Genomic DNA, 22,217 nt, shown 5'->3' with positions numbered 1-22,217 from the left:
CTTTAACACACATAGTTCCACGTATATCCTATGGATATGCACTTATGGCTCTAAACTGTAAAGTGAAGGGGAAAATGTTCTGTAATAAGAAGAGATGTAGTTGTGTCCATGTGAATTAATGTGTATATACCACTGCACCATGTGAAAGGATCTGAGAGCCCTTTATCACCTTCCTGAACTACTGAGGAAAAATAATGCCCCCTCTGTTATTCTCATTATGACCATGGTAAGTGAGGCAAAGGGGATATCCTGTTGGAGAGACCAACACATTTATCGTCCTCATGGTGGTTTGGGGTGACTCAAGATTTACAAAATGTTCCACTGGCTTCCACTTACCTCTTTACAATATTCCAAATATAGAGTAATGGGCCTTAGATCCTCTGTTATTTCAGAAAACACAGACCTCTAAAAAGAGTGCCAACTGGCAAAATGGTGGGCCAAGCCCCAGAGAAGTCCCCTCTGGGAGTGTTCTCATCACTCCTGAAAACTGGAATTTAAATTTTTATTGATGTGCAGATGACTTATGAAGTCACATGCTCTAAGGTCTACTTTTGCACAAATGTCTGTCATTACAATAAATAAATGTTTATAGATATTGCTCTCTAAAGACAACAGTCATGATCATTAGAGATTCTATCTGGCCAGCACTGGGCAGTATAGAATGTGGGGTTTTTATTCCCATTCTTCTTCTTCAGAAAAATGCTGGACAATTAGTGGTCATTAAACAAAACATATTTGCAAGCACCAGTATGATATGATTGCTCTTGCTAAATGCTAAATAAATAAAATGCCTATAGCACCGCTAAATGTAAGACATTAATAATAAAGTAAATAATAAAGTGGAAGTTAGGAGGTTACAGTTAGAGGTTGCCAGATTTTGTTCTGATATTTTCAGATCAAAGATCAACCAAAGACTTAGCACAAAGTGTTTTTCAGTACTCAGATTTTTAGGTATTTAATTATGACACTAACAATTCAATTTAAAGTAATCAATTTAAATATTTATTACGTTTAATTTTATTAAACTTTTACCTGTACATTCAATTTGATATTGATTAAAATCCAGTTATTTTATAAATTTCATATCTGCCAAGAGCCCCTGAGCTCCTGAGAGGAGACTGACTGATGTAAACCTTAACTGATAGACAAAATCTCTGACTTTATATAGAGATCACATGATCAAGTGTAAATAGCATATTTATTTCAATTGCTTATATGAATTTAATGAAATAAAAAGTTTTTGTGAAACCTGGACTTTTCAATTTCATTTCAATTAATAAATTAAAGTAAATAAAACTAGATATTCAACTGGGAAAAAGAGGAAGTTAGTCTGTGCCCATGGAAGCCGGATGCACTGCAATGACTGAGCTGTAGGATACACCCATTTACTGTTTATTCACTACTCTGTTTCTTGATCTATCTCTGAGGTTTTTGGCTCACTAATTTTTTTATCACTTGTGTCATTAACCTGATTGGGCTGATCAGCATGTGAGTATAAAGAAAATCAATGTTACTGTAAATTCTGTAATGATTTTATTTTAGCTTGGTTTGTCTTACAAAAACATTTGCACACAACTTTATCATCATCATCATCATTATTATTATTATTATTATTATTATTATTATTATACAAATGATTGTTTCATACGCATACTTATTGAACACTGTCAATTTGTATTTGTACGTGTAAAGTTGAATCAGTATTATATAGGATCAAGATCAAGATATGCTGTGATTTAGGATCCAACCACTAAATATTTCTTATTTAAAACAAAAAGATGTAAGATTACCTCTGTCAAAGTACCACTGCAATTTATCTAGCAAGTATCATTGTTAACATTCTTGCAGCTGGCACAGAAAAATAATAAAACAATATTTGGCACATTACAACAGTTTATATCATTTAATGTGCTTTTATGGCCCACAGAAAATAAAGTGATAAGTTAAATTTAATTCAACTTTGAGCACAGAAGAATTCTGTGAAACAGTGCACAAAGCCCAAGGAAACGTCTTCTAGAAAAAATGGAACATACTCTTTCCATAAAAAAATGATTCTCTACGGAACAAACACTAAAAGTAATAACCTCAAGTGAAAATAGGTAAGAACATTATGGCAGTTGAATAATGGGGTTTCTCAGGGAGGAGCTGTAGGTGTATGTTATCTTTTAAGGGGCCTAAAGGAGGTTTTGATTTTCGGCCCAGTGGTGTTTAAATTGCTGACTCATGACTGTAATGCAAATCACATAATACAGGCCTCATTATTTGAATAAATGACAAATTAATTTTGTGTATTTGCATGTACTGTATATTTGGTGAAAATATTAAATGAAATTTATTATAATAAATTTAATATTAAAACAGGTTCTCAACAGGCAACTTTTTTTAAAAAATGAATGAACAATTGTTTAGTGCATTTCATGCCTCTTTCATACTTGCTCAAAATCTGTCTGCATTACTTTATTTGTTTATGGAAAAACTATTAGGGGTTGCATAGATTATCTAAGTAATGCAATAGCTGTCACTTTGGAGAACTATGTGATGCTATGATGAGGAAATGTGAAATAAATATACTTTATTAGTCTAAAGTATTTAATTTAATTGCATATGAACATGCTTTGAAATGCCTGTTCTTGCTTTAATGGACCATTAATGCTGCACAAAGTGGAGTGGAGTGCAGAAGGCAGTAATGCTTCACCATGGACCTTGAACTTTGTTGGTTGCAAGATCAAAGGTCATGTCTGCGAATAAGGCTGTCATTCCAGACTAGAGTCTGCTAACTACAGAAGCCTGACCACTCAGTTTCTACAACAATTTCCAGGCTAAACTTTTAAGGCTTCTTCCAGGCTCCGTTGTACCCAGACATCCACAATCTTACAGAATTTGTCACACATGACAGGGTATTCCACTGTACATGACTACTATTTGGCCTCAGCTGATCCCCCAATTGTTTCCAGAAAATCTAAAAAGCATCTCTGGATTAATGATTTATCTGGACAACACCAGCCCTTCACAAATAGCGTCAAACCTTAAACTCAATGGGGGAAGCTACACCTCCCAGATCCTGCATGTCCGGTCTATCCCACTTCATTCCATCATATGAAAGCATATTACCTACAATTTCTGCACCACAGTCTTCCACAATAGTCGATTAAGCAACTCATAATGGATATGGGTTATAGCCATATAGCCATCCAACAGTTTAAATCAGATGCCGCAGGTTCTAGTTTAATTGTGTTATTAATGAGATTTTTTGGAGTTGTTAACCCCACAAGTCAATAAAGCATAATCCTATGATGGCCCTACTAAAAGTACAATAATCTTACTTGTGAATAGTCTTATATATGTTCTGTTATGATATTGACTAACCTTGGCTTAGTTTAGCTTCTTTGACTGAAATCATTCCCCAGATTATGAGTTTTGTAAATATTGTTTGGAATGGTAAGAAGGTGGTGATGTAGTTGTTGTTCATGTGTAATTTTCTTGTGTGTGTGTGATGTTGGTGTATAAATTCCTAAACCATTGAGAAAGAGGTTTCCTCCTTTTAATATCTTGACGTTTATCATGGTGACACTGTAGATTTATTTACATTATGAGAAGTAAATATCAATATATAGGTAATTTTGCCCTCTCACATCTCCATTATATTTTTTTAAAGTACGGCTTCTGTTGACACGAAAGGCAAAGTTACAAAAAAATAAATCTTTATTTTAATACTGCAGCAGCTATTGTTTTCACTATGTCCCTACATAAAATATAAACCTCTCTTCCAAATTTGAAGCATGATATGCTCAGTGATTTTAAATTTAGATTAAAATCAGTTTTAGATATTTTTAAATAGTTTAAATATTTAACACTATTTTAAAAAAACAATATTAATTTAAGCCAACTTAAAAGGGGCTGAAAACAATATATACCTTATGTAGTGAGTTATTTAAGTGTATTAATACAAACAATGAAATTAACAAATAGAGTTAAAATAAAAAGTATACACACCCTGATAAATTTGCAGGTTTTGTGATGTAAAATATAAATAAATAATTCATGTCAGATTTTTCCATTATAATGACTAAGCCAGAAGCAGAATCAGCTACAGCTCTCAGAATAAAGCACGGCCTACAAACATGACCAATAAGGATTACAATTCATTTTAATAGTTATTAAAAACCTGTCTACCTGCATGTTCATCCTCATCTACATTCCTGAGAGAATACTTCACTAACCTGTAGATACATCAGGCAATTTCGACTGGAAAGAAATACTACTGCTAAAAAGCAGCAGCAAGCAGCAGATTGACCTGCTCACCTTGCAGATGAGCTCAAGCCAAGATCCAGGAGCACATGAAGCTTGCTCAGATCATAAACCTGCCTACTGAAAAAGTGCTGGCCTGGGAGACTGCCACATGGTCCCAAGGAAGTGAGCAGATAGCCTCCTATCCCAGCACATTGCTTCCTGTTCCAACATGTGTTCAGCCATCTACTTGAGGAAAAGGACACAGAATATCTACTCCTTATCTTACTGGAAGCATTGCAATTCATGCTCAGCTTCTGCACATTAGCAACAGGCAGCAGATAGAATGACCTTGCACTTAAAGTTGTCTTTTGGGGCACAATGCCATTCTACTCACTGAGCTTCCATGCTGTGATGACCACATATCCTTCAATGCCTTTCCCCCATTTCAGAGCACCAGACCAAAGAACCCATGGAAATGGGCAAAGTTAAGTTGAACTACGTAGAACACCAGAAGTGGTTCCGGGAGCGTTTTACTTGTGGCAGTCCCAAACACCTAGTAGTCTACTAGGTGTCTACTAATGAGATACACCCTCAGATATCCTTGAGAGTGTTCATCTTACTCTCATGACAATTGTTTTAATACCTGATTCATCAACATAACATCAACCTCCCAGAGATCCCAAAAGCACAATCCATTTAGAAATTACCCATGGCCATCAGGATCTCAGCAAGGTGTTTAGGCAGTTCCCATCTCACTGCACACATCAAGCTCAAGCAGGATCCAGGCCTTCTTCCAACCATATCTTCTCCTGTCAGCAAAAGAAACACAAACCATGAAAGAGTACATTGATGAAGCCTTTCAGTAGGGGTACGTGCTCCTCCAAGTCTCCCACCTCCACTGGCTCGTTCTTCATGGAGAAGAAAGGAGGTGACTTACACCAGTGTGCCAATTATAGATGTCTAAATCAAGGCACAGTTAAGTAACAATATTCTCTTCAGGCCTTGAACAGCTATGAGAATCCAAATTTTTCAATAATACTCAACCTCCAAAGCACTTAAACCTGGTTTGCATTCGAGAAGGCGACAGGTAAGAAATGGCCTTCAGCACCATGATATGCTAGGGAAATTTGTCATAACCTATGTTAAGGACTTCTTGACATATTTCCCTGACCATAATATGCAGACCCAATATGTCAAACAGGTACTTTTTCATAGATTATTACTGACCAGCTTTATGTCAAGGGAGAAAAATGTGAATTTCATGTGTGTAGGTGGCATTTCTGGGGTACATCTTTGGGCCAGAAGAGGTGCTCACAATGTGTCAACAGTCAGCAATTGGCCAGTCCCCAACAAAGACCCAATCTCCACCTAGAGACACACCATAACTGCTCTAAGGGAAATACCACTGGCCGAACATCCTGAGAGACAAGATTGTCTAGTCCTGTTCCATTTGTGCCCAGGCCAAAGAACCTGCCATTGAGCAAGCCCCTCTTAATACAAATGGTATAATGATTATGGTTTTTGGGAGTGACCTTGGTGCCCAATTCACATCAAGAGCTCATGAGGGTTGATGGAGAAATTAGGGGTCTTCGTGACCCTGACATCATGGTAGTGGTTTCAATAATTATTAAATAATTATTACTGGTCTACCTTCACTTGTATTCTAATGTGCATTCCTGACATCAAACTTTAATGTGATATTATAGCAGTCTGAAGAAAAAAAAAAGGAAAAAAAAAAAAAGGAAAAAAAAAAAAAAAACCTTACAATGCTGTCCAATACAATACAATAAAACACTATGTTCAGGCTTCTGAAAAGATCAGCAAAAAATATTCTGCTGTAATACAGATTATGCTGTATGTAATGTGGCAGGTGCATGGAAATGAGCAGTGTATGCTACAGTTACAGCAGGTGTGTCATGCCATTTTAATGCATGTTTAAACATAGCCTACATATCATGTGTTGTGAAAGTCTAGAGAGGATAAGATTTTTTTTTTCTCTCTTTTTTTTTTTTTTCTCTTCAACCCTACTTGTCCCCTTGGCAACTAAAAAAATGCTTTTCCTGGATGCCTGGCCTAGTGAGTTGTGTAATGGGAATTAGCATTAGAGTGCATTTACTAAAAATAATATGTTGTTTATAAAGACAGGCAATAAATCATACACAGGAATTGTAATAGCAGAGCTGCTCCGTGGCACACAAATACAGCATAGAGTACAACACATATCTATCTATCTATCTATCTATCTATCTATCTATCTATCTATCTATAGACAGACAGACATAGTGTTTACTGTATATATAGAGAATGTAAAACCTGTGGAAGCCGTTATGTATTGTGTCACATTAACTAAACTTGCATATAAGGATATGTTTAGAATTCATTTAATATTATGACATAGCTAACTTGTCCTTTCACAATTGTCTTGCTTTACCTCAGGAAAGAACAAAAATCTATATAGCTCATGCATTTAAAATAATATACTAGCTAGATATGATATTTTTATTGAAATTATTTTAAGCAACAAAGCTAGATCAATCGAAAGGTCAGTGCCTACTTAGCTTGAGCACCACGCAGATATGTGATGACTATCAGAATTTAGGATACCTAAAAAATATGTGAAGATTGAAGCCCAGTATTTCTAACACAGACAAATGCCCCCTATCCACCCCACCCCTAACTTTCCTTCCATTCTGCCATGATGGGGCATATAGGTGGTTAACTATAAGTCTAATGTATGGGCTGGCCCTAAGTAGCAGAAACTAGCCACAGAAAGACACATCATACATAATAAGCTTGACATGTGTTAAGTCTGTCTAGTCATTGGAGTGAATCTCAGTAACAGTAAAATGTAGGTGATGTTCACTCCTCTAATTACAAACCTTCACACTGCAGCAATGGTCCAGACTAAAATACTTAAGCAAACAAAGCCAAGTAAAGCCCCACTCAGCCCTGGAGATGAGCAGCAGATGGTCTGGGGAATTTATAAACAAAGAGATACACATCTATTATATCAAAACCATTTTACATTTTATTTGGACCTCTGGTATCTCTCATCGCTCTTCCAGCATGACAGTAATTATAGCCATCAAGGTGTTCCCTTGGAAACATCAGCCAAGAACTTTGCAGAACTGCTTAATCTCAGAGCACCCCACTGACATCATCTTTTAGCTTATTTTTGAAAGTGGCTGAAAAATGTAATGACCGTAATGGCAGAGGGACCAGATTTATATAGACATCTGCCACACTGATTAACCCATATATCAACTTAAACACTGCTCAGAGAGCTCACATACAAATAAAATAAAATACTGCCTAGATTAGGGCATACACAATACCAAATGCCTGTGAAATGCTAAGATTCTAACTCTCATTCTAATTCTCTCATTATCACAAGCTTTATCCATTTGCAGGAATTATTTTCAGTGCGGTTTCTGGTCAAAATGCAATAAATATCCCTGCACCAGTTTTGCTAAATAAAGAACCCAGGAGGAGATAAAACTCTTAAATATCAGTTCATGAATGTACTGAATATGTGACAAGCAAACATTCTTGCCTCAAAAGATCAAGATCCAGCGATGATGGTAAAATGCAACAGTAATATACGTAATAGTTGGAATGTAGAGCGTTAATTCATTGGTGAAATTTAAGGGTCCTGCTGGAAAATGTTGTCATTATTTTCCTTCTCATTGTAAAACACTAATTATTGGAACATAGATTAATAAAATTCACATAATTTGGCATCAGCCAATACTACCCTGTTAGACCCGGCAGATTAATGTGCATTATATCATATTTTTCCATAGTATAAAAGCCCCTTAACAATTACCTTGACTCAAATATTAATGCAAATTAAAGCATGCTTAATGTATATTTAAAGCTGGTGGATGGAGGAGTGCATGGAAAACAGTCAGCAAAGGCACCAACACTTGCTGAATTGTGAGGGTTTTTTTTTAATTATTTTTAATTGCCTCAAAATCTTGGTTTGTCAAACATCTTGTAATAGCAATACACATAAAATCAATTTAAAAAGATGCTGTTTGGTCAAGCTGTCACAAATCTTTTAGTAATTTAACATATTTAATATAAAGTAAATACTATCCATCCAATTACAACAAGCACATATAGAAGAGACCAGTTAGTGGATGTCTACAGTAGAAAGTAAAATTATGTAAGACCGATGCTGACTGAGATCTTATAATTAAAACATCATCTTGATGAAAAGTGATACATATTAGGATAACTTTATTTGGCTTAAGCAATACAGCTTTTCATTAATCAACAGCTTTTCAAGCACTGCATCATTCCAATAGGTAAGAAGTTGTCTATCCTAAATTATTTATCAGAAATACATGGTGTTTATTCCATTTGAAATATTAATAGTTTTGTTAATATTGCTTTGCAATTTCTTATGAAAATTTTAGGTCCTTCCTCATTTTGGGTGCAACATGGGTGTAAAATTTATATTTAAGGTATAGTGCACATTTAGCTAAAACCATCACCATGCTATTATTAGTCTTTTTTTTATTAGACTGGGTATAGACTGGTTAGACTGATCTGACTCATGATAGTAATGAACGTTGATTTCTATAATTCTAACTAGGTGAGGCAAATTTCTGCAGTTAAAATAATATAATTAAAATTCAGTAACAAAAAATTGACATTTTAACTCACTGCTAAGACTGCTAAGACAAATATGGTCAGGATCCAGCTGTTTATCTGTAACTAAAAGACTTTGTATTTGAAGACAATAACACTGCCTACAATGCCATCCTGACATGTTTACATCAGGGGTTTCACTTTAAGTAACATCTTACCTGCGTCATCTGAATGGCTATGATGACTTATGAATGAATCACAAAATGTGGTTCAATGGTGGAGATTTTTCATCATTAGGTAGTCCCCAGGAAATTCCTCAACTGTGGCAAAATGTCTTCATGACTGAATAATAATAATCCAGTTCCTGATTCTTTGCTAAGATACATGTATTGCCTTTTTATTATTATTATTATTATTATTATTATTATTATTATTATTATTATTATTATTATTTTGACGTTTATATGTATTTTGCTGGGGTGGCACCGTAAGGCAGTGGGTAGCAGTGTTGCATCACAGCTCCAGGGTCCCTTGTTCAATCTGGAGCTCAGGTTACTGTCTGTGTGCCATTTCACATGGGGTGTATTTCAACACCAAGAACACGAAGAATGGACTAGGTAAGTACATTCTTGGCAAGAAACCCTGCAAGAACAAACTTGCAAAGATTTTGAGACATGCTGTGTAATTAATATTGAACAATTTCTTTGCCCAGGCTGAGCTCTACAAAAGAGTTTTGAATTTCCTGATTGAATTTATATATTAAAACACAATTAAAAAAAGTTTGCCTTTTGGGTAATATATCCATTTAAATACAGACTGTTAGCACCAAAACATTAGCAGTAAAAAAAAATTATTCACCCTCAGCCAGTGCCAACTTAGTGCTAGAACAAAGTCTAAATGAACAAAGAAGGCTAATTTTTCTAAGTGGATCCTCCACATTACGAAATGTCAGAAACAATGTTTATATTATGTGTCATCACGATTTAACAACTATATGAGAAACAGCCTGGAGTCCATGTGATTGTCCTTCAGTTTTACACATTCATTCTGCCATTAATTAATGCTTTAATTCATCTTCATTAAATACCTTATCCTTATCATGCGTCATATGGATTTCAATGCTAAACTGATAAAAGCTGAGCGCAAGGCACTGTTCATATACTCATTTCAATTCACACACTGGCTCACACCTCACACTTTGTAGCCAATCTGCCTGTATGCATGATTGTGGACAGTGGGAGGAATCCTCAGACTTGAACTTCTAATGTGCTACAAAATAAATTGTAAATAAGAAATAAAAAAAAGTTAATGATATTTAAAGAGTGGTTTTTAATGATCTAAAAATGAAAAAAAATTTGTTTTGATTTAATTTTGTACATTCTACTGCTATTTATAATAATATCTTTAATATATAGAAACTTTATTTCAGTTCATTACATGCATTAAGTCTTGCAGTGTTGATACCCTAAATTATTTCCTGAAATTTAAACAACAACTTTATTTTATATCTTCTGAATTAGTTTGTCAAATTGGGTGTTTATTGAGTAACATAGCACTGTTTAGATAGTATACACATACAATAGATAAGATTTACACTACTGAAGTGAAAAAAAAAAACACCCTGGAGAGAGAAATGTGTATAACATCAACAAGGCAGTCTGCAATTTGGAGTAAAGAAAGTGACCCTTGGCTTCTCGTTCTATCCCTTAGTCATTCATCAAGTTCTGTTTATAGCCTCTCGGAATGCTAACAGTAAAATATGCCCCAATTGACAGAAAGTGTCAATGAGGTGGCATTTCTCCTGTTCTTTTCCAGTCTGTTATCACAGAACATGGAACAGAGATGGACAGAGACTGGACACGGAGGAAGAGTTTTTGGTGTTGTAAAGGAAAAAATATTTGACCCCATCTGTGCTGAAACTCGAAGTGAAAAGCTCATTAATTTCAGGGTCACTCCATTTCTACATAAATTGGTTAAAATGTGTGAGAGACTTCCAAATATACACAAAAAATTATAAATCCCCCACCTCAACCTCCCTTTGTTTCCTTTCCTCCTCCTCAACAACCAATGCCTTATTCCAAATGAAAGCTTTTCCAAATTGACGTAAATCACAGATTTTTTTTCCCTCGAAAATTCCAAATCCCAGTCAGAGGGAGGGAATGGCCTGGAACGTTTTGCACTTATTAGTCTGTAAATATAGTGCTGTTTTAAGCGATTACCAACTGTGAATGATTTTTCACTCCCATCCGTTCTTGAAGTGGGACCTGTCATTTGTCTCAGGGCCTGAAAAAGGGCAACTGTGAAGAGTACTCGAGCAGAGTAGGAGAACAATAAATTATGTTAATGCACACATTTTAAACGGCTCATATTTCTCTTGGCCTGTTATCAAGACTACTCTGCTGAGAATGTAAACTACCTTTCCTACCTCCCCCATGTACAATGTTTAATGTTAATCTTCATTCAAAACATTTCTGTTAATGTAATAGCAAACCTAGCCAAATGTACAGACTTCTTTTCTGTACAGACAGTTGTTTTTGGACTAACATCCACATGGCCCCATTAACTGTAGATGATCCAAAACATGATTAGAGTTAAACAATAGTGAAATAATATATAATGTAATAATAATCAGTTTAACAATATAAAGACTGATATTTTACATATTAATATAGAATTACTCCTGTGTTTAATCTAATTGAAAGCTGCTCTATCTGTAGTAGATATAGTCCAGCGTTTATGGAATGTATACAGGAATGTGTGTTAGCATAAATGTTTACTGATTGCCGCATCTCTTCTTAAAATCCATTACAAGTGAGTTTGAGTAACTTTTATTATATTGTTTCTTAGCACAAGGTAACAGGTCAGAGTTACTGCCAGTGTCTTAGTACAGATGCAGTAAACAGGGCTTTTGTTTAAATAACTCTGGAGTGAAAACTGGATAACTGGATGAACTGAAAATATTTGTGCAGTGGAGGTTTGAAAGATGGGCTATAAAGACGTTCACTTATTCTGGCCTAATACCACCACTGTTAAAGCAGCCTCATTAATATCTGAGCATGCTTCACAGAATTTCATTACATTTGCTGTTGGCTGGCCATTATCAACAGCGGTCCATCTCTGTTATGGTTCAAGTCTATCTTAGGGCTATGGTAGCTCATAGAGTGCCTGAGTGAATTATGAGCTAAAGGCTTAGCTGACAAGTCCATCATGTCTACTCTGACACCCAGCACACACCCCCACCCCACCCCATCAACTGAAATCTGTATCTAAGTGTGAAGACTGACTTTTCACGACAGTTTCAGTTTAAGGTGCATGAGACAGCACTTTTACATAAATATAGGTTAAGCATAAGTTATGCAATACACAAAATACCATTCAAAAAGCATTCATCAATTCAAAAGATTATTATTATTATTATTATTATAATAAAAGTTATTATTATACACAATTTAATGTCTATTTTAATTTATTGTAGCACTAGTCTTTATGCCATTTAAATACTAAATGAATTTAAATACTACATTTATGAGTTCTGGATTTTTAAGCATTTTAACTTCTGCTTCTTTGATTGACTTCCTTTGCAATAATAATCTGAACCAGTGATGTATATTATATTATTTGTAATGTAAAGCACTGTAACGAATTTATTTATGTATTTTAATAAAGAAATTAATGTTACATTTCCATTGACTGTATAGACTACATTGACTAAGTTTTTAAAATATTAAATGAAGCCCAATCTAATCATGGTCGATTGAGAATCATGAAAAAAAAAAAAGCTAGCCATTTTTGCCTGCCTATTGCTCAAGAAAACAACAATGAAAACAAAAATTCCATTTTTCAGTAATGGTTGAACAAGCAATAAAACAGAAATGTCATTTCAATTATCCAGTAAATCTTTGCTGGAATTGACAGTCACTGTCACACAACAAATCTCATACAACATTACTGCAGGATGTGGGAACATGAGTACAATGTAAGCCATAAATATATTTAATGAAATTAGTTTATCGAAGCATTCATAATTATTTGTAACAGCTAAAAGTTAGCTAATAGCCAATTTTTTTTTGTTGTTTTAATGCTCTTAACACAAACATTAAAAAACTGTTGCATGTCTGTTGAAAACCAGATGCTTGTATGTTTAAGCTAATGATCAATCACACCTTCACACTTATTTAAATGTTACAAATCTTTGTTATGAAAAGGTGTGTGAAGACTAGCTGCCTCTGTACATCAGCGTGTCAGACACTAGATAAACTAACTGGATTTGGGACAAGCAGGAGTACTGTTTGTGTTTGTTTGTGTGTGCGAGAGGTCAGAAGAGGTTCAGGGAAGTAAACCCTCCCTGCAATCTAAGCAGCCCATATGACACCACCGACATGCTGCTCTGTGTCTGAGGGAATGGGGGAATTCCACTAAAATATTTCCCTGGTCAAATAAATACCTGAAGTGTCGAAGCAATCCAGTACACTGTCCTGTCACTAACCATGTTTCCTGTAGTCATATTGTTTTATATCTTAAACAGGGAATCTGTTTATATATATATTTGTGCTCTAATGTTACTTACTTCTCACCTTAACTCACTGCAGAGAGAGTTCATGGTCAGAATGCTATAGGTCAAGACTTTGAGGTTGTAATGATTAGATGATGAATGTTGCGTGTAAGAGCTCAAACATATGTCAGAGGAGAGAGACAATAAGAGATAATGGAGGGCAGTGGGTGTGAAGGAGGAGTGCACACAGGGAGTGAAAGAAAAGTATTCACACAATTCTAACAGCAAAGTGTTTGTTTTCCCCCCTGTTATGCCTGTATATAAGTGCATTTATAAATAAAATACATTTAAAGGTTCAGTAAAACAGACAATATAACTCATTGCATGGGGAAGACCAGGGGCAAACTTAAATAAAACTTGTTACCTGGCTGAAAGAATAGTACCATGAATAGTCCCTTAAGCAGATTGAAGCAGCTGGTCAGAGCCATGCTTTGTGGGTTTTATAGTCATCAACACACAGATGATCAGTGCAGCTGCACAGAGTCAAAGATTCCTAAACATACCCTGGAGGAAGTGAACTCTGACCTCACACACCCATAGGTTATGAGGCACTAAGACTGGTCTAGGGGTGTTCATAAATACATTACTCTCAAACCTTTTCAGTACAATAAAAAATAAATACTCTAATATACTACAGGGACAGAACTGGAATTGGTAAAAAAAAAAAAGACTTGAGCAAGCAGACAATATTACTGGCCAGCAGCTCAGCCTAATCCTTGCATGCATCATGTTTCACTCTCTCAAATGAGGAATCTGTGAAGAGATGTGAAACCAAACTGCTTTCTAAAAATCACTCACCTTCTTTTCCTCTGCATGTGGATGGCAGTTTCTGTGGTAACGGACAACCACTGTGGCTAGTTCAACTTTCTTTTAGAGACCATTTACACGTATAAAGAATTGACTTCAGCTGCAGCAGTCCTCCATTCTGGATTATTTGACACCTTATTAAAGACCTGACACTAGGATTGGTTTGTTTTTTATTAAGAAATTTAGGCTAAAGATTGGCATAACACCCACCCACACACCCACACCCACACACAAATGACCAGTCTAGGAATTAATCAATGTGCCTGGAATTCATTACTGGGACTTTTTAACAGAAAACTCTCTAAATGTCATCTAGATGCTATTTGGATTCATTTTTTATTTTATTTTAATTTAATCCTCCAAAAATACAGACAAGTGCTTCATATAGACAGAAGGCAGTCATTTGTGCATAAATATCAAACAGCCAAAGTCATAATAAGAAGTCATTTCTGATATGTTAGGTGGTGGAGAATGGCACTGTTATAGTAATTGTATGCCGTTTCCATTTTTTCCATTTTAGATTTGACTGTATTTGCACTGTTTTATTTCATCCTTCTTCACCCCTTTTAAAAATGAAAATTGTCTGTAGGTCATGATAAAGTGAAAATGAGGATATGAAAATCTCAAAAGTTACACAAGGAAGCAATGTTTCTTCTATGGCATGTGGCTACAGATGATACACATAGCTATTTAACTCTTACACAGTACACAAGGAATATTTCAAGAGATTTTCTAGTGATTTTTTATACAATTTTTAAAAAAAAAGTCAAGCCACCTGACTGACGTTCACAAGATAAAATTATTTCTAAGGTAATATAATACATGGATATCCTGTGGTTTAACTGGAAGATGCCTGCAGTTAACATGCATACAGCTATAAATTCAAAAATCATAGGCAAGATAATTATATGCAGAAAGCAAACTAAATGTAATTTTGTTCCACCTTTGATGGCAGTAATTTTGTTCTCCATTTTTTTTTTTTTTTCATCACAGTGGGCTGTGGTTGTAATCACTGGTGTAAACGTCTGCAAATACATTTGCCATGGAGCCAGACGGGGCGTATGATAAATCTTATACGGAGGATCACTAAGCTCAAATTAATAATAAACTAAAAGCAGTTCACACAAATGATGATATGCCACAAAACTGAAAACCACTGCCTAGTTTTCCGAAAGATCCAGGATGTCAAATATGGCCTGTTTATTGCCACATAAAAATGAGGGTGAAAGGCCTTGGGAGCCTTTAGATTAGTATCTATAACAAACCGTAATGATAGTTAAGTGTGCACACAAGGCATTACTTTAAAAGAGGGTGGGCGATGAAAGGATTCTTCAGCAGTCAGCACCCAGGTGGTAAAGTCTCTTTGGGTTCACTCAGTCAGAGAGAGGTCCAAGGACAATGAGGCTCCATCCAAAGATGGAGGCCACAGCATGTGGTAGGGGGTCTCACAAATGGAGTTTCACAAGAAGCTGATGCCCCATCGTCTGTGGTCTACCAGGCAACGCAGCAGAAGGTAACTGGATCCAAGGTGGAGTGAGAAAGGAAGGGAGGAAACTAGGAGCGAAACCATGAAAAATGTAGAGTATGAAAATGTCTCCCTTGGTTTATAGCTGCACGGACAGTCGTCCAAGAGAAACACATCCTTAAAGTTAACCATAGATGCCTCTTAGCCGCTTTTTTTTTTTTGCCTCTCTCCCAACTAGCTGGCAACGGCTTGGTTTTCAGAAAGCAAATCTAAGTTGCTTGGAAACTATGTTACAAAAGCACTCAATAAACTGAATTTTTTCGGGATCTGGTTCCTGTACATGTGGCTCAGTTTTCAAACATGAACATGTGTAGATCAAGTTAGTTAGAGGCTACAGTGACTATCCTTTATCATAGCTCACTGTTAAAAACATAATTGATAAAAATATAAACAAAATAAACAAGAGGATTTGTAATATATATTTTAATAGTTTAATTAAAAAAAATAGTTTTTACTTTGTTTTCAAAATGTTGCTCATCATCCTCTAACACACGTAGTGATGAAATTTGTGACTGGATGTATTAATGTTGAAATGTTTGGACTAAATATATACTTTGTAAACACATTCTTGTCAAATGCAGTGATGAGAGACCTGATTAAAAAGTTCTCTGCAATTTCCTTTCAATTATTAAAAAAAATCTAATACCCTACTGAATTCTGGTGTTTGTAATTGTTTTTTTATTTATTTACACTGAATAAACCTTTTTTTATTTTAACCAAAAGTATCATTCCTCAAAAGCTTGACAAATTCCATTCTTTAAAGCAAATATTATAAGATTTTCTGAGATCTGTTATTGAATTATTTTGGCAGGTTATTAAAATAAAAGCAAGGACTGTCTTCAATCAAATCATCATTTCAGATTAGCCTGATTTGTGTGCAAACACCTATCCTTTATCCCTTAACTCACTCTAACTGCACTGTGACTCAAAAATCAAGCAAAAAATGTATACATGGGAGTTTTATATTTATTAGGTTATTTTTTCTAATGCTTCAATCAAGCAGAACTTTTCACTTGGACAAGCTAATACATGACCTTATGTGTTTTGAAGCAAAACACACAGTGTAGTAATTTATTTGAAGCAGCTGTTTTTTCAAAATGTTTAAGTTTAGACAGGAAATCTGTTAAGCTGTTCAGCTCCTACATTGTCCTGCTTGGGTTACAGGGCCACTCAAAAAGCTACTTTAATGGTAGAAAATGGCACTAAATATAAACAGCTAGACTTTCTCCTATCCTGACCATTAAAGACAGTTTTAGGACACTTCAGTGATCAAAATAGAATTATAAGCATTTGTCTTGTATTGTTGTTATTATTTTTATGTTTGCAGCTCATAGCTGTGTAAGGGATAATATAAGACTCACCTGCTGACTATATCAGTTATGTGAGTGCTAGAAAGTCAGGAAATATTACACCACATTCACTGATAAAATGGCTTTTTTCCATTTTCCATGGACAACGATTCAGCATTAATTGCAGGTTGCTAAAACATAAGTCACCGTTATCATATATGAGAGAATGAACGTGATTTGTTAGTCATAAAATAATGATGTACTATTGCATGCTTGTAGCATTAAGCCAGAAAAATACGCTGTGGCTTTTTATGTACAAAGTGTCAGTGCACTGAATGGAAAGGGGGCAGGTAGGGAGTGGGGGTGGGAAATGTAAACGCTGAAGTGGAATTCAATATGTGGCCTTAAGCGGAAAAACTGGTGATCTCAAGAGGTCATCCCTCTTTCCGGAGGAGAAAAAAGTAGACCCTATGGTAGAGTGTGCTTCTGGTGATCTTTGGTGAAGTCATTCACGAAAGAAACCGTTTCCCCAACAGAGCTCTCCTTTATAGAGATGTTCTCCATCACTCTTTATGCTTTGTGCTATTCCTAAGATGCTCATAGCAATTTAGTGAGGTGAATGGAAAAACACTCATGCCTGCCCCAAATGTGCAAGACGTTGTTACTTTGTTTTACACACATGGTTAGCCAATTTCATTCTGTCTTTAGTGGAAACATAGTATATAGTGTATCTTAAGTAATATAATGCAGTTTTTAGTTTTAGAAGGTTCACTTAGAATGAACTTCATTGTTTTTGCCTGAAAACTTGCATGATGAACAGCATAGATTAGATTTCATTAGGGGTGGAAAGTACATGTTCCTACCAACATTCACACTATGTGAAATGTCCAGTTTTGCCTCAGTCTCTTAGATTAGAGTTCCTCTACCACCCGCTCCTTACGGAATTGTACAACCAGTCACACACATTTTTGCCCATTCCTCATTGCCCATGTATGCACCCGCTAATGTACTCCCTTAATCTGACCTTTCTATTATTTTACTTTATTGAGTCAAATATACTACAAGAATGAGAATGTATTTTAATATTTTATTCAGCCGTGTTGGTTCATTTACTCAGGCAGCTGTTAGAATATGTGTGTCTGTGGTTCAGCTTGTACAGTATGAGTCCGCGTGTTGTTGCAAACAAATGTGCATGTGGTGGACATGAGTAAATGTACCTGTTCTTATTGAAATCACTTGATGGATAGGTCGGTTTTAGAGCTGAAGGTGTTTGTTTTTCAAAATAATTTAGATAAGCTCAGTGTAATCTGTCTGTAATGGGTCCCTGCCAACTTCAAAGATTAACCTACACCCACGATAAACAGAAAGACAGACAGACATGCACATGCACACACACATATACACACACACACACACACACAGAAAGAATGCCATACTACTGAAAATGTGTTACCACTTTAAATGTCTTGATTTCATTATTGGCACAAATGTTACAAATTTACAGTTATCGTTGAGAAAATATGTGTTTTTACAGACACTAATCGGGCTCGCAGCCAGCTCTGGAAAATAGATTATACAAGGTCAGGAAGATTCATGGTAGTCATTGAACCATTATACTGTTTATCTTTACAATCAAGATAACTACAAATGAGAACTGCTAATGGGATATATGTACACACACACACACACATAAGCATATATATGCATGCACATACACACTTATCCCTTTATCTTATATATCCTATCCCTTAGCAGTTCTCATTATGGTTGTGTCCTTATTCACAAACCGACTGTTTTATGGAAAGTGACATTAAACAATGATGGACTTAACTGTATACACAACTCCAACATTATGACCTGTCTTTGGTGATTGTCACAGAGTCAACTGGAGTCCATTTATGGACTCCGTTTTCATTTGTTGGATTCATTTCTGTTGCTGATATCTGGAGCCAGTAAATGTACACAAACTATAAATCTTAGCTCGTCACTCTCTGTTTATTGTTAGATGCCAGATTTTCCCAACTAACATTTCTCAGAGCAAAAGGGTCTTCAGGGCCAAAAAATACAATACCCGCTTTTCATCTTATCATGCACTTATGACCTTATATATATATATATGTAAAGAAAATCTGTGAAGCAAAGATGCTTTCAAAGCAACAGCATATAAAGTCTATATCTCAAATAAAAACAAAATTAAATCTATATGTGGAGTGATGACACATTGCCTTTTAGCAACTGCATTCTAAAATAAATTATCTCTAATGTACATCACCAAGTACTTTTATATGCAATTCAACTGGCAGTTTGTTCAAAGCATCTCAGAGGAGCTGCTGCAGTTCTTCTGGTCATATTGTCTCACTGTCTCACTTTCTTCTGTTTCTGCAGATAAAACCAGACTGCCTCAATGAGCTTGTGTCTGAATGATGTATTTCTGAATATCCTACTATCATTAACAGCATACCAAAAATTCTCTGTGACATTCACTTCCTAACCTAGATGTTTGGCAATAATAATAATAATAATAATAATAATAATAATAACCATTGTTCATATAATAGTATTGAAGCTGGATTCACATCAATTATTTAAAACCAGGTTTCAAGTAAGAAAAAAACTAAACTTTTATTTACATCTTCAGTGCAAATACCTACTAGCAAAATATAATACAGTCAGATTCATGAACTTTACGATAACATTTACATTGAGTAAATTCCCAGAGGTCATAAGGGCGAACAAGAAGTGGTTCAGATGAATATTCACAATGATCAAATTCACAATATGAAAGATATTCAAAAGATTGAATTTTTTTCCTTATACAGGAACAAGTCAGTGACATCACCGGATATATTTACTTTTCAAGTGTCCCAGGCACGACCTAACCAGGACCGACTTACTGGCTGAGCTGCGTTTAAAACGTTTATTGTCTTTGACGTGCATTATAGTGGTTTTTTCGATTCACGATCGGTGATTTTCCAACAAAGTTCAGAAAGGTATTTGTGAGGATGCTGTCGTCTCTGTCACGGTATTTGTTGCCGGCATGATGTCTGTGCCTACAGGCCCGGCGATGATAAGGCTATGTTTGCTGGGATCAGAAATATTCGTATCTCTTTTCTGTTCTTCTTCTTCGAAGTCGGAATCGCTTTGCTCAGTATCGCATTCGGATTCGTCGCGCGCTTTCTGCTCGGACTCGGTCTCGGCTTTATCTGACTGCTCCTTCTCTTTGTCCTTTTGGGCTTGGGCCTCCTTGGAATGTCTCCATTTCATTCGACGGTTCTGAAACCACACTTTGACCTGGAGATAAGGATATTGTTTAATAAATTTCTCCAAATGGATTTCAAAACAATTATAAATATTTTACATTAAATAATATTATATTCCGCGCTGCACGTCTCCAGCATGTAATTCGCTGCGCAAAAATCTGACATAATTATCATTATTTGTAATGAAATTCCTTAGTGTTATCATAAGACTCATCATAAGGCTTAACTTTCTACAACTACACAGTTATCTTTTATGAGCTTTCATCATTTACAAAAGTCGTTATAATTGACTTTCATTTCCTCATGAATATGCGTTTCGCAACTGAGAGAAGCAAACGCTTTTTAGTATTTTTATTTTATCTGCGCATCGTGTGCTTCCTGCGTCTCCTGTGTCACACACACGCGTGCGCCCGCAAGCGCGCGCGCACACACACACCTTATTTTAACACCAGCCTACCTGAGCGTCCGTAAGGCCCAGCATCGCAGCAAGCTGTTTTCTGTCTGGTTTCGTGACGTATTTCTGAATCTCAAATCGTTTTTCAAGACCCTTCCTTTGTAGGTTGGAGAACACGGCTCTGGACCAGGACCTTTTTCTTTTGTATGTCTGTGGCATTGTGTCTTTCGTGAGAACTGCATAGGGTCCTGTATAGAATCAAACATCATACATGGTTGCTTGCATCAGTTTCCTGTCATATAGGCTACATAATGTAATTTAGTGTTAATATATTTTAATAGGTTATATTATTTACATGTTAATGGCGAGCATTGTTATGGTCGTAAAAGCGATGCCACAGCTACATTTGTCCTATATAATATTTCTTGCTTTAACAGTGCAAATTAATTTAAATAAAAATCAATAAACTCGTTTGTGCTGAGAGTTAACACGGGAGTGTCACACTACCTGGGAAAGAGTCCTGATACTGATGCCCTGATTGTCTCGAGGGACTTATTATGGAGGATGCGTCGCTCATCCCCGGCTCTATGGAGACGAAGTACTGACTCGCGTTCGGCTGCACGGACACTGACTGACGGTTCGAGCTAACAACAGACGTGTGATCTGTATGCAGAGAACAAAGTAATATATGTAGTTATTTTATAAGCAAGGTAAAATGTGTAAATCTTTACAATTCTTTTGGGATTCAATTTGAGTATATTCTACAGACAATAAGAAAAGCTGTCCAATAACGCCCTAAATTTTCGTGACTTTTAAGTCTGTAATTTAGCCCAAACGTAAACACCTCTCTATTTTACAGCGCATTTTTAAAAATGAATAAGCACACGCATAATTGGACATTTGATAATCTCATTATATTATTTCTTGATACTAAAGAAAGAAAGAAATCTGCGCGTGACTTGGTGTTTACCTCTTAATGGTGACGATTCTTTTGATTTTGGTTCGAATTCTGTAGACAATATCCGATCAATGCCGAACTTGAGATCTTTGCTAGAAAGTGGAGGTACTGATTGAGAAAAGAATGTTGTTCTGGCCACAGAGGTCAAGTGTATTCCGTGCCTGTGGTAGGCAGACGCTGCACTCACTCTCCCACCGAATACGGCTGCGTCCGGCGCTAACGGAGATGGGCGAAGCGGAGATGCCGTGGAATGAACTTGAGCCCTTGCTCCCATGTGTGTCACGAGCGCTGAAGAACCTGCGACGTTTTCGTTGTCTCCAAAATGTAGTATGTCAGCAATGCAAAACGAAGGCTTCTTTACTGTGTCCATCGCAAAACCACCCGAACAATAGGCAGACCAGAGACTAAAATTTGACGCGTAAAGGGGATTCAGCCCGGCTGTATACATCCTCCTCTTTTTGATTGTCTGTATCTTTATGTGTATAACAAATCACGACATTAAGTATAGCCTATGTAACAGGATTAAAAGCTTTATTTAATGAAGCGCATCGCTTTCTCTACACTCCAGAAATGTTCTCAAGTATGAAATCCCAATATGTGGTCCAA

At 36.0% G+C, this 22,217-nt stretch overlaps 1 protein-coding gene across 2 annotated transcripts; it reads right to left on the bottom strand.

Annotated features, from left to right (window-relative positions):
- Window positions 1-18,444: 18,444 nt before the first annotated feature.
- On the bottom strand, window positions 18,445-22,217 carry hlx1 (H2.0-like homeo box 1 (Drosophila)). 2 transcript variants are annotated; one of them, XM_058393623.1, is made up of 4 exons: window positions 21,624-22,217; window positions 21,161-21,316; window positions 20,717-20,901; window positions 18,447-20,290 (listed from the first exon to the last, which is right to left on the bottom strand). In XM_058393623.1, exons 1-4 carry the CDS (start codon window positions 22,057-22,059, stop codon window positions 19,982-19,984), a joined length of 1,086 nt encoding a protein of 361 aa, XP_058249606.1. In that variant the 5' UTR covers window positions 22,060-22,217; the 3' UTR covers window positions 18,447-19,981. The 2 variants fall into 2 exon arrangements, with proteins under 2 accessions (XP_058249607.1, XP_058249606.1); XM_058393624.1 differs by lacking the exon at window positions 21,161-21,316 and having other exon boundaries at window positions 18,445-20,290.

The sequence above is a fragment of the Hemibagrus wyckioides genome, linkage group LG06 (genome assembly GCF_019097595.1).
Source record: "Hemibagrus wyckioides isolate EC202008001 linkage group LG06, SWU_Hwy_1.0, whole genome shotgun sequence".
NCBI lineage: Eukaryota > Metazoa > Chordata > Actinopteri > Siluriformes > Bagridae > Hemibagrus > Hemibagrus wyckioides.
Note: the sequence above shows the minus strand (reverse complement) of the source record. Positions and strands in the feature narration are given on the sequence as shown.